The sequence below is a fragment of the Bactrocera oleae genome, chromosome 6 (genome assembly GCF_042242935.1).
Source record: "Bactrocera oleae isolate idBacOlea1 chromosome 6, idBacOlea1, whole genome shotgun sequence".
In the NCBI taxonomy this organism is placed as follows: Eukaryota; Metazoa; Arthropoda; class Insecta; order Diptera; family Tephritidae; genus Bactrocera; species Bactrocera oleae.
This window is the reverse complement of record NC_091540.1, coordinates 43,704,675-43,718,952: the sequence shown is the minus strand read 5'-3', so window position 1 is coordinate 43,718,952 and position 14,278 is coordinate 43,704,675. Positions and strand designations below refer to the sequence as shown.

Genomic DNA, 14,278 nt, shown 5'->3' with positions numbered 1-14,278 from the left:
CCGTTTGTGTTAAAATATTTCACAAGTTGACAGATGAAATGTGGTGTATTCATTGTTGAAAGGTAGCAAATAATTACACCGTCATGTCTACACTTATCTCATTAAAGTATTTTCAGATATTTGGAACTAAAATTATATGCTCAGGTAAAATAAATTTATTTTAATGATCCGTAGAATGGAAATTCTGTTTAATTTCGGAAACTTCTTTGATCCTTATTTAATTACTTAAAGATCGAGAGATAACTGCCTCACCGATCCGACACTTTACTGTTGAAAAATAGCTATTATGCAATTGAAGATTGTTCTACTGATATCTAATATTTCACCATCACTCCAAAAATATAATATTATGGCACCGCACCATTGACTTTAAGGTATATAGCAACTGTTTCTGCAGCCACTACAACATATTCTGAACTGATAACGATCGTCTTCGGTTATGACATCATTAATCTTTACATGAACACCTACTATTTAAGTTTTTTAACCACTTATTGTAAAGAATAAGAAAGAATAACCTCTTGTTCCTCAGTATCTAAATTAACGCTGATTTGCCCAAAAATATATAGTGGAGGTCAGGCAGCTGCATTTTTAAATAGTGAAAACGACAATTACTAAAGCATAAAAATTTGATTTGCAAGACACCGCTGAGCAACGTGCGGGATTCCCTTGAAATGAAGAATCAAGTGTGTAAGCCACTTTTAGCCATTTACGTTATGTTACTATAGTTCTAGCCACAAATCATGCGAGATATTAAAAGCACAAAAATGATGCCACATACTAACATAACACCGATTATGTAGAAACTCAAATTGTCAGCTTGGCCTGCGGCTAGGTAACGATATGGCCTTGCAGTTTCTTCAAGATAGGAAACTGCGGCATAAGCTCAAGCACAGCTATGATGAGCAGAATCAACAGACATAAAAGTGAAAATGTTTGCGCTTATATATGAATAACTGTAGTCATATATGTATGTGTGTGTGTGTACATCAATGTAAGTGGCGTAGCTACTACTCAGCCAGTTAAAGGCAAGAAAATTTGCTATCTCCTAACAAAGCAAATATTTTTATGCCCTCGGCATCATACACATTTGCCAACAAATTTTCACGCACACACACACAATCACATGTAGTGCACATGTTTGCGCAGAGGCATGCAGTTTGCACATTAGCATACATAAGTACATTCCCACACACATACACATACACATGCATATTATATTTGCCATTGAGAGAGGCGTAACTCACTGTGAAAATGTTTGTTTAGGCCATTGTTGCCACAAGTGCAGCATGCAACTTGCTATTACAAGCTCTTACAATGCTTAGTTGGCAACGACAGCCTTTCCTTGGCGTTGCTTGAAGGCATAGTTAGGAGGCAAAAGAATAGAATATGTATGTGTGTGTGAGAAAGGAAGCAATGTTGGGAAGTAAAATGCAGTAGAATATTTAGAAAGCACTTACAAAAGTAAGAATGCCATTTTTATGCATGGTTGCTGCAATCTTTGTTGCATTTAATAGGATTTTAATGATTTAGTAGACATGACTATAACAGGATGTGCGGCAAGTGATTTGCTAGCTTTGCTGTTGAATATCGCACAAAAGCATTCAAGGGCACTTAAAAATTTCAGATAAGTGATTATATTACGAATAATGGGTCAAAAGTGTACGAAATAAATTAAGTCAGTGTTAATGTTTAAATAGAGAGAATTTATGCCGGAAAAATTTGAAATTCGAAAACACAAGCTGGAAATAATTTATTTTGCTTTGGAAAATCATTCAATAAACAACAATATTAAAGAATATGGCCGCTCAGCTACGGATTCTGTAGGCTGCCATTCTGTGAGCGGACGGCCGAGAAGTATGTGTATAAAATTTATACACAGCTCCTACATCACTTTTGAGTTACCTGAGCTTCCAAAAATTTAAAAACTAATTTGAAAAAATTTAATTAGTGATTGTTATACCATAAATATGGTACATAAATTTCGCCATGAATTTATAAACCCAAAAGAAATGTCGGATCCCATATTAAGTATATATACGAGGTGTGTCCACGGAAAAAGGTGAATTTTGATTTTTCGCTGTGTCCACTCGTTTATCGAGAAGATGTTGATGACGATGCGCATCCTGAAGGTGCGACCACGTCAACAAGCTATCGAATTGCTAATAGGAAAGAGGATGTTGGCATGTTAATCGGCTCATGCCATTCAATTTTCTCTCGCAGCGAAGTTTGTTCCGAAACTGCTAAATTTTCAACAAAATCAATGCCGCATTAGTGTCGCTTTTTTGGCCAAAAACAAAACCATAATCAAGCCTCAACCACCGTATTGACCAGATTTGGCTTCCTGCGACTTTTTTTTATTCCCAAAACTGAAGACACAAATGAAGGGAAAGTGTTTTGCTACAATTGAGCGTGATGGTCTGAGTCGATTTAGCTATTGCCTTCTGTCTGTTTATATATTCACGAACTAGTCCCTCAGTTTTTGAGATATAGACCAGAGTTTTTGGCATACTTCCTTGAACCACTTTTGAATATACCTGGCATACAAACTAAGAGTTCAAAATCAAGTCCTTGTATGGACAACTTTTTTATTTAACAAGATGTCTAAATAAAATTTGGCATAGATTATTTTTTAAGTCTGTAACATACAGTTGTCAAACAAACTCACTGATTAAAATGACGTTACAGATCTTCATAAAAAATCATTTGAAGGTTGTTTATATCAATCTTCATGGGTAGAAAGAGTTGACAAACGATTTTCTAAGACAACGTGAGTTTTGATAATAAATATCAACAATCTTTCAATGATATTCCATATCAGAATAATCCGTCAAAGCATACGCATTTATTATCTTTGTCATTCTGTGTTTCACTTAACTTTATAAAACATTTCATAATTCTAAATGAACACCTTATATCAGTGCAACAGTGTTTTTCTTTTGCATTTGAAAGATGCTAATTTTCTATTAAAAAAATATACTTTGAAATTTTTAAAATCGAATGACATTGCAACAACATAATGCATGAGTCAAATCGAAACTTTACCTACCACACAAATAAAATCAAGAAAGCAACAGCGCTTGTTATTCCAGTCTCTAACATAAATCAGTCTTTGTATGAAATAACTCGATTACAGGTGCGTATGTATATATGTATATGAGTATTCTAAGCTTTATATAGAAGCATAAGCGCAAAAATTGTTCGTGACATAAAGAATATGTGAAGAAAATTTGCTTTGCAAAAGCTGACACAGAAGTTCCATGCACTTTTTTCTTTAGCTAATCTTACTTGCAAGCCAACCTACCACACGCACGTCCATACAGAACTTGTTATATACAAAGGTTGATTTACTTAGCTCACAAATATACAAAAAGAAACAGTTGGAATAGGGTACAGTGGCGGTTTTCTAAGAAAAAACAATGAAGAAGCTTTCTATCGGGATATTTAGTACTTTTAATCTACAGAAATATTTTTTAAACTAATAAAAGCTTGTTGCAGAAATAATTCAATCTTATAAGTAGAGCTAGAGAAAAACTGGTATTTCAGGTATTTTAAAAATAATAAACAAATTTAATATATTGGTTTATTTCGATAAAAAATAATACTAAGAATTTTTTTAAGGTTAAAAAGAGGATGCTGAACAGTAATATATATATTAAATTGAACTCAACAATAGACAACGCATGTAAAAATACAACGAATCAGCCACTGTGCACATGCCATACAAATATTGCATAAATGAACGCGTTTCATATACAAGCATATTTATATTATTTACCTACACCTGCATATATAGCACATAAAAATTTCACAACTACAAATATATGCGAGCTTTTAACGTCACACCGGGCGTATACGCAACCTCGACAATGTCATCTGCTTCTGGCCACCTTATTTTTCTATGCTTTCCCTTCTTCCACTCAAGCATAGCAATCTCATATGCACTGTAGATAACCAACAAGGTGTTAAAATTTACTTTTCAGCCACATGACACATATGATTTGTAGACACTTTCGCCTGTCGGCATAACTTCTATGCTATGCTACGCTGCGTAAGCTTTGTAGCATAGTTGCGCATGCACATACAACTCATGTATGTTATGGACTTGTGTTTGTTGTTTTATCATTTATACTTGAATTAAAAATGTAAATGCTCTGCGATATGAAAAATGTAGTGAGTGGCAATTTTTTGTGTCCTTCATGGGCTTTCGCACAAACTCGTTTATAACTGTCACGTAGTTTCTTCTCACTTGTGTAGCATATAGTTCTTTTAGCTTGTGCATGAAACATTTGGTATTTCTACATTGAAGTATTTCTTTATGATATTAGTGTACAAGTCTAAAGGAAGCTTCTTACTTCAACTGAGCTCTTCTTTCTGTAACTAATTTTTTGTAAAGTAAAAATGTATAGAAATTCAACTACTAAGGAATAAGAAGGCTTACAAACGGAAATTATGTATATGTGCTTTAGGGTGGAGCGAAAAAAAATTTTTTCGCTCTACCCAAATGTGCATATATTAAAAACTAGTGGGGTTCATTACTTAGTAAATCACACACTCACTTTTAAAGTAAATTTCGAGTTAAAATTTGTTTTGGACAAAAAGTATTCTAGAAGCTGTGGAAAGTCCTCTTTTTGGACAATTAAAAGTTATCAACTTAAAAATATTTTTTGTGGTCATTATTGGAGTTTTAAAAAAAGTCTTAAACAACAACCTTAAGCGTTAAAGTAAATTTTGAGTCAAAAACCGTCAAATTCGATAACGAAATTGACTTTAAGAGTTTGTGGGCCGCTCTATGTGTTAAAAAAAATATTCTTTATTTATAATCTACAAATTTTACCCTCAGGCTAAGCAAAAAAAAATTTTTTTTTTTCGCTCTACCCAAATGTGCATATATTAAAAACTAGGGGGGATCATTATTTAGTAAATTTTTTTTGGCAAATTCGATCTTACAAGTATCTTGTTATTCAAACAGCTTCTCTGGCTTGAGATATGTCACTTTTAGAAAATATACTACAATATAGTTGTTGTACTATATATGGGCGCAAACAAGCCCTGAAAAGTGGTCATGAATCCTGCGCAAGAGCTTCTTTTACATCACCATTTAAAACATTAATATATGTTACCTAATTCGCTACGATAAATTATCTTAGAGCACTGAGCTGTATATATTTATATTTCTACTATTTATAAATGCACTTTCTACTGTGAACTTTGCATTATTATACAATATAAATATATGTTTGTGTGGCTGTATTGCTCCGCTTATAAGCTTAAGTGGATGTTATGGCAAGTGCTTGTTGGACATACACAAGTATTTTAAAGATAGTGCCGGTAGCCGCAATATGTCTTACTTACATATATAAACAACAAAAAGAAAAATTGCGTGCCAGCATCCCTCGGCACACTTGAGGCATAGACACTTCAAAGTGAATATGAAATATGATCGTAATAATGTGGACACACAAACACAAGATATATATACATATTTATATGATATATGATTTTCGACTATGCTAATGCCTACATTTACACCAATGGATGCTTTGGTGCATGTGTATATGTACTCATAACTATGTGTATACTAACACTATGTTTTATAGAAAAAGAAATTTGTATGGCTTAGTTTAGTAGAACTTCTGAATAACGTGGCTTCACAAGGAATAAAATGAGGCAGTGTTGCATTTCGTGTAAAATATTTTTGAAAGTCAACCTAAATATATGTTATGATATTTTGTTGTCAGAGCAATCGACATTTAGGAAATCTGCATCTTCACAATTCAAAAGTGAAATGTGAGGCACTTTAGAACCTTCAACTTTACAATCAATAATTCAACATCAATTACTTAACATATAATTATTAATTAATTTAATTTACATTATTTAAGAATTACTTTTATTGTTTTTTAGCATCGCATGGAACGAAGCCTTATGCATTATATTAAACGAAAAGCGGTTGGTCTTCAAAATCAAATATTTTACCTCTGTTTTGTTAGAATTTAGTTAAGAGAATCTGCTAATTGACAAAAATAAATACTTGTAATGCAATATGGAAGCTTATTTCTTAGTAAATGGGCTATATGCGAGAACAATGATACAAGTATTGCGCTAAGTAAATATCTTAGACTAGATATATTGCGTTTATCGATCATTTTCCCCATTCAGTTGCTCGAGTAATGCTTGGATCACCTATTATTTTATATACCTCTTACGCAACAAACATAATAACTTTGAAGGCCTTATAATTTCGGTGTCCGAGTAAAAAGTTATATCATCATATATCATAGCGGGTGTTCTTTTAGACGTGTGGTTTTCAATCAGGCAATATTTTTTTCTGAGCTGATCATTTTGACAGCTGTTAGTTAGTTTATACTCAGTTTGCTACATTTTTTTGTTCAGCGTTGAAGCTCACTTTTGGTTAAGTATATTAATAAACAAAAGTTGTCCCATTTGGAGTGATGATAAGCCACAAGCCATTGTTGAGACACCGGTACATCCACAAAAATTTACTTTTTGGTATGCTATATGGGGAAAGTGTTCATTGGTCCATATTTCGTCAAAAATGAAACCGGCTAAAATCTTAAAGCCAATAAGGAACGCTATTAAACTTAAATTAGACGACCTTTGGCTCCAACAAAACTGCCATACAGCCAACAAAACCATCAATTATTGAAGAAAACTTTTTGGATTTTTTTTGTGGAGATATTAGAAGTGGCTTGTCTACGCAGATAAGACCGAGACGATTGAGGCCTTGGAATAATGTTTAAAACATAATGGCAACTCCTTATCATTATAATAAAGCTAAATGTGCGTTTAATTTCTTCTCAAAAACCACATGTATAACTATTATAACTAACTTTATATTATATTTATTTATTTCATTTAATCGACTATAAGTGGAGTATAAGTATTTTAGAAAACAATATATGCTTGATTTTGAACCTTGTCTAACTCCTAAAAATCATAAGTTGTTTAGCTGACTTGTGATTTTTAAGACCTGCTAACTTTTTATATTTTCATAAGTATTTTGATCCTATAAACACCTGTTAGCTCTGAGACTTATTCAGAAATGACTTCTCTATAGAAATTTATAATCTCTGCTTCTTTTATTCATTGGACCCTAACATGGGTTGCATTCTTCACACATATTTGATTTAATATTTTGGAAGTTCCAAAAAAAAATTATTTTGCAATATTTATTTGTGAGAACCTCAATGAGCTTGGTGATGAATACGCGCACTCTTTATTAAAATTAATAGCTACACGGGTTTTTCTTGAGGAATTATTTGCTTACCATTGGAAGTAAGCGACAATTAGTACCGGAGAACTTCCCATATATTTGCTTCCGTATGGTATGGTAATTGCTAGTAATGCTTTCAGTTATAAAAAATTTATTAAATTTATCTAAAAAAATAGTTACCTTAAATATACGTGTATTCATTAAATTAAAATAGCAATTTATATTGCCAGATATTCTTGTTAAATTCTTAAACCACAGAAGCTAGAATAGAAGATAATTTACATTTATTTGCCAGCACAAGCACTCACAATGCACAAAGCTTATTTTAAAAGGGCATTCGAGCTCATTAATATATACATTTCTATACACGAATTTGGTGCTAACTACTTTTCTTGGCAATTAATGTCAAACAAATTCCTTAAAACAAACTAAATTTATGTAAAGCCATTAACAAAAAATTAAACAACACAAAAGAGGCGTAGCAAAAAGTAAAAAATAAAGAAATTTGCGAGTCTGTCCGCCAAAATAAAAAATCACTTTACGCAATGGAACCTGCAGAACAACACCGATTTGCTTATGAGCTTAGGATACGTCTTATTTATAACTGTTTCTTTTTTACGCACACATCCACCACTCTTTTGTTTTTTGTGAACAATTTTTTTCGCAATTCTGCGTAATTGTTATTTCGCATATCGTTTGTGCGATAAAACTTGGCGAAATACCGGAAATTCCGGTACCGACTTGTCGCAGCCAGCCCATACGCCATTGCTAGCTGTCAGGCTAATCCCTTTACTTAGGGCAATTAATTAAATCCGATAAGGCCAACAACACCAAAACAATAATAGCAAAAACATAAATAACAACATTAAGATTAAAAATAACAACAACAACACGTCATTGTATGGAAAAACGCAGGCAATGCACATGCACAACATTAAGAACGACACGACGAACATTAAGCAACACGCAAAGTAAGGCACAAAATAGATGAAAGTCTAAAACAACAACAAGCAGTCTGTCGAAAGTGACAAAACGGTGTGTGAACAATAGATAGGGTCAAATTCTTCAAAAGTCGTCACTGAAACGCAACTTTATGTATGTACTCGTAAGCATGACGAAGATGCATATATTATAGACGAATTTGGCGAAAAAGGGTTGCGAAATACGCTAAAATAAAAGAAAGAAAACTTTAGCAGCTGCGGGGCCAAAATTTACATAGCGTGCGCTCCTTAAAAGCAAGCAATAAAGGAGTGTCAAATGACTGGACATTTATTTACATTTTTAATGTCACATTCCAGGTAAGGGTCTGCTTGAGCATTTCTTTAATACAGGGTGTGTACGAGTATATGCATTTTCATTATACTTTTTCTTAGTTAGAAGAACAGACATTTTAGGCATCTGAGATGCGCTAAGAGCATTTGATGAATTTGCTATTCGTTTAAAATATTCTTCAGTAGAATATTTCAATATTTCAACAGGCGTAAGGATAAGTAGCTGCATTATAAAATATTGCTCGTTACGTAACTTAGCTAACCTATATTTCTAGACACGTGTATTTCTACTTTTTATATACAACCAATAATGCTACATTTCCAAAGCTGTACTTAAACAATGAATTATAATATTATAATAACAAGCTAATTTTTTTTCTTTCTGTTTCACAGGGTGCTACAGGGAAACCAGGTGAACGCGGTGCCCCCGGTCCGAAAGGTGACCGCGGCGATAGGGGCGATCCTGGCTCCCGTGGTCCCGAGGGTCTGCAAGGCCATAAAGGCGAGCCTGGCGTCGACGGCATGCCCGGCATGCTGGGGCCACCTGGCCCGCCGGGACCGCCTGGCTTGCCTGAAAACTACGATGTAAGTATGCGCTTACATTAATACCTATATTTATATATTTTTATTTTGTATATATAACGCTCAGCTACTGATAGGTTTTGTATTATATGCTATATTTTATATTTAATATTATTCAATTTTTTTTATATAAGAAATATGGTGACTATATTTATTGCGACTCATTTTTTTTATAAGCTGAAAGAGTATATTAAATTTAGCATGAAATGAGTAACACTCAGAAGGAAACGGCGGAGACCTTATAAAGTATATAAATAAATTATCAGCATGATGGGCAGAGTGGATTTAGCAATGTCCGTATATATGCAAAAAGGTCCATCAGTTTTTAAGATATCGATCTGAAATTTTTTACACGTCTTTATCTCATCAAGAGGTTGCTCATTTATCGAAACCACCGTTATCAGATCGTTGTGGCATATAGCTGTCATACATACATTTGACGTGAAATCTTAACGAAATTTTACATTGATTATTGTCTAAAATAACGGTACAATCTGCGGAAAAATTCAGATCAGACTACTATATCATATAGCTGCCATACAAACTGACCAATAAAATCAGGTTTTTTATGGAAACTTTTTTATGTGTGGAGGTTAATATAGTTACAGTGCAACCGAAGTTAACGTTTTTCTTGTCTCCATATTTTCTTCAGTGCTTCTGACTGCTTATTAAACAACTTAATTTGAGCCCTAATTATAGCAATAACACCTGTTCCCATAATATTGTGTTCACAAGTGTTTAAGTTCATACGTAACTGTTATTAGAGGCGTCTATTTAGGCTTGTAATTACAGTGTACAGTAGAGTGTTGATGAGTGTCTCTTAATTGGTTTCGTAAATATATGCTTGGCCGAGTAGTTAAAATTTCACTTTTGTGTTTCTGTTTAACGTTGTTGGAAAGTTTTGTCCCATTTATTATAAATTATGTAATATTTTGGTCAACTATACAAGTCATTAAAGGCACGAAAACTTTTTTAAAATATGTCTTATGCCAATAACGGCTGTGCTTCTAGGCTGACTGCATTAATGTAACCATTTAGCGCTAAATATTGCTTACGATAACCCTTAATGACCGAAAGTTAGCATAAATGTGTAGATATCTTCTACTTCCGTCGCTTACTCTTTCGTATTTTTATTATATATGAGTTTTGAATAGAGTGGAGTCCTCATTAAAGTCTCACTTCATATATATATCGGACAAATATATTTTGCTAGCTCATTATATAATGTTGCAATAGTACTAAGCTGCCTACGCTCGGCTTATTGTCATTGCTGTCTACTTTAATGCAACAACAAATTTATAGTGGTTTAGATAAAGAAAGGCGAACGCGAGAGTAAATACTAGCAGCTAAAGGCAAGCCAAATTGATTTATGAAGTATAATTTGTCACAAATATGTTTGAGCCGACCGTAAAGACTATACTGCTATTACATAAGGAAAATAATAATTTAAACTTTATTCTTAACATAAAATTAGAGCAAAACTCTGAAGAGAATTTTTGTTTTTTTTTTTGTTATTTAAATATTCCACATAAATCTTTAAAATAATAATGTGAGATACTTTTAAAAAATTTATAGTTTGTAAAATAGAATCAAGGCTGACTAGCTTCCTAATTCCTTCGTTATCAATAGTCATTTTGTGACCAGACTAGTATGGACGCCAACCTACAGCAAAATCGCAGGTAACTGCAAAGCTGATGAGCAGACAAGAAAAGGCACCCTAGCCACGCTATTAGTAAAGAGAGAACGGATTGGGGATTTGGCCTCTTCGTGTTAGTTCTACTATTAGTTACCTAGACTTCGCGCGAGCTCAAGCTCTTTGCCCTCAGTAAAGTTAGCCACTCCCTACTTTTCGGAGTTCCAACAGATCATTGCCCAATCGTCGTCTATGCTGTAAGGTAACAATATTATCAGATAACAGCATTAGAAGTTGCTTGAAAAAAGACGAGGTAGAAATATCTCATCACTTCTTTCTTGATTATTCCGCCTTTACGAAGCATTGATTAAACACTATCGAGCTCTCCCCTCAGATATTACTTGAGCTGAGGCGATAGAAATTAAGCGCCCTAGCAGAGAACGGACTCAGGAGACAGAAGCTTTATTTTATAGCTTCACAAAGGATTACATAATGCCATTTTCTGACTCTATAAAATAGAAATCGAGTTTAGCTTTATGACTTATTTTATTGAAAAACTTCACTTCGTGAAATCGGCGAAACGAGCGCGAGTTCAAACTGAAAGCATACAGCTTCTCCTTTATCAGCTTAAATCCATTGCAGAGACCAATGGAAATATATATATTCACAAACATTTGCATTTAACAGTTTCGAAGTATTCTAAACACCTTGTACGACATGGCGTATACGTAACCACGAAGAATTTGTATCCACTTTACTCGTGTAATTTGCCAAGCAGCTGCTTATGAGCTATATAATCATGTAAACGGACCACAAAGCGTGACTATGCGAAAGCATGTGCCTTTTACTGAAATTGTGTGGGCACGCAATAATGGGGACGTCTACGGGTCTCCGCTTTACAATTAATATTATATTATACTGTTAGAACTTCTCTCAACCAGTTGTTTGGGTGGAACAGGCATGCGAGCTTTTATTCAGGCGTTACTGGTTGTAGATCAATGGAACAATTTAAATACTTAGAACGTAAAATATCTCAATTATCTTCAATTTATATATATTATATAAATATATATTCAAGAATGACATTTTTAGTTTTACTAAGTGAGTAGTACACAATTAGTCCACTTTTGATAACACACACATTTTTCTACCACATAAGGGTACACCTAATGCCAGCACAACTGCAAAGCCTCACAACAAGCGTTGCTTAAATATTAAACGTTTGCGGTGTTGTATTGTGTAGAGGAGTGTTTTTCAGTGGCTTTCACGTTTAAATTGGTGGTTTTAGGCAATTATTGTTATCAACATGATTGCATGTTACCAGCGCGGCTACAGCTAAGCAACGGCATAACTAACTGCGCAACATGGGAGCAGCTACCACAAGGTAAAAAAAAAATACAACAACAAAGACACAAGCTTAAAGTGACCGCGAGCAGACAACAAAAGCGTAATTTCCTTTGCTTTGGTTGCCTTAAAGCAGACATGCACAGTATACTTTGAGGCGTTGCCCGTTGTTTTAGAGTGAACGCATTTAACTAACTTTGCATAAGCAAACAGGGCGCCAAACATTTACTTTCAATTTAAATTTGTCAGTTCTTTGCACACGCCGCGTTGCCAATGGCATTAAGCAAAGGGCCACAGCAACTTCAAGCGACTTCACGCGGTGTAAAGTACCGCTTTTTTAATTTTATTTATTTGTTTATTCACTTCTTTGCTTTGTTATGGCTCAACAAGCTTATCGCTTGGGATGTTGTTTACGAAATTGCTGTTGTTACCTTTCCGCTGTGCTTACTTTGCCGCACTGCTGCAGGCGACTTAACGATTCTCGCGCTAAACTGAGCTGGCACAAGATTTCGTGCCGCGCAAAGATTGCCGTAAATAGTAAAAAATATACTCAGCTATTTGCTTTTCCACCCATAAAATAAGGTTTTTAGCGCTTTTCCCAACACTTTTTCTTTAAAATATAAAAATTTGCAACAGCAACTTGAGTTCTATTTAATTTTCGTTCAAACCTTTCCTGTCCATTTTAATAATTTTTGTCCCTTGTCAAAGCCGCCGCAATGAGGTCAGCACACCGCTGTCAGTTCATTTCAAAACAACAAAAAAAGTCGCTGTGTCAAGCCTTTATTTTACTACCGGCGGTTGAGTCCACAGCGTTTGTTGTTTTATTTCTTGTGTATGCAAGGCACCAAACGAAAAAAAAATCTCGCTCACTTTTTCTTTGGCTTATAGCAAGTTAATTGTGTGGCAGCGCAAAATTTGTTCAGGGTTTTTCTCGTTTTTTTTTATTGCTGCACGCTCTTAATTCGCTTTTAAAGAAAAATTGCCTATTGTGCTAATTTCATTATATCGCTGTTACCGTCACATCCCATTTCACCTGCTGCCTTCATTAACTCCGCAGGACATGCATATGCGTGTGTGTGGGTATGTATAGGTACTCGGCTTGCTATCTCTGGCCGCCATCAGCCGTTAGGCGAACAAACTGTATCAGACGGGTGGTAAACGAAATGAGGCGACATGCAAACTGCCGTCCGCAGAGTTAATTTTTTATGACTGAGGCAACTGCTGATAAAGCAAAGAATAAAATAGAGAGTAATGAGCATATTTTTATAAAAGGTGCCACTATAAATTAATAGAATGTTTATTATAATTAAAGGTTTCTTGGAAGTCAACATACTTTAAGAACATATTTGCAGCCGTAAAGTCAAATGCGCAAAAATTAATTAATAAATTAATAAGGAATTAATTATCACCACTCTAGAAATCAGAGCATTGATATTTGAGCATAATGCAAAACAGAGTTGCCATCTGCCAAAAATTTTAGTTTTAAAATATCAAATAATAATGTTTTATATAAAGTTTAAAAAAACACTTCTGAAAATATTTCGATTTAGTTTTATTTTCGACTTATATCGGAACAGAGTTGCCATCTAGCCAAAAGTGAAAAATAAATAGCAACTGAACTAAAAAAGGCTAAGGCGATTAAGCACAGTTTCTCTAAGGCGGTAAATTAGACATATTTTAAAACAGAGTTGCCATCTTACGAAAAATAAAACCGATAATATTAAGAATCCTACAAAAACAGTGACAGTCATTTGACTGTCATATGACAGTCACAGCTAAAAAAATTTTGTCAGCGCGCAGAACAAAGTTTCTATCATTTTCTTGTGCAAAAACTGATGTAAACAAACGTATGTGTGTGAGTTTTCATTTCTCTTTAACACATGGGTATTCGGAATTGATTCACTATATATCTATGGTGCTCGCTCTCATGTCTTTTTCAGAGTCATTGCTGACCATAAATCCATCATAGCTGCAATTTGTCAGTGATGACTGTAAAGCTATCACAAGTGAAAAATTGTTTTGCGCAGTAGATAATATAATTTTTATTGCTTTAATAAATTCAAAACATGAATATTCATAAATGTTTTGGACTTTAAAAATGCCTAAATAAAAATAAAAATTAATTAAAAATATAACTTTATTTTAAACTTAATTTTAACTTACGTATGTTATATTTGAAAACCCCCTAGTTATTTCTTTATTTTTATTAAA

General features: G+C 33.9%; 1 protein-coding gene across 16 annotated transcripts in view; it reads left to right on the top strand.

Annotated features, from left to right (window-relative positions):
• Nucleotides 1-14,278, top strand: part of Mp (collagen XV/XVIII-type protein multiplexin) — a 416,774-nt gene that overhangs the window by 299,097 nt on the left and 103,399 nt on the right. For all 16 annotated transcript variants that reach the window (XM_070110958.1, XM_036372454.2, XM_036372464.2 and 13 more), the window contains one exon: nucleotides 8,902-9,093. In XM_070110958.1, the coding sequence (XP_069967059.1) occupies nucleotides 8,902-9,093 (192 nt within the window). The remainder of the gene's footprint in view (nucleotides 1-8,901; nucleotides 9,094-14,278) is intronic.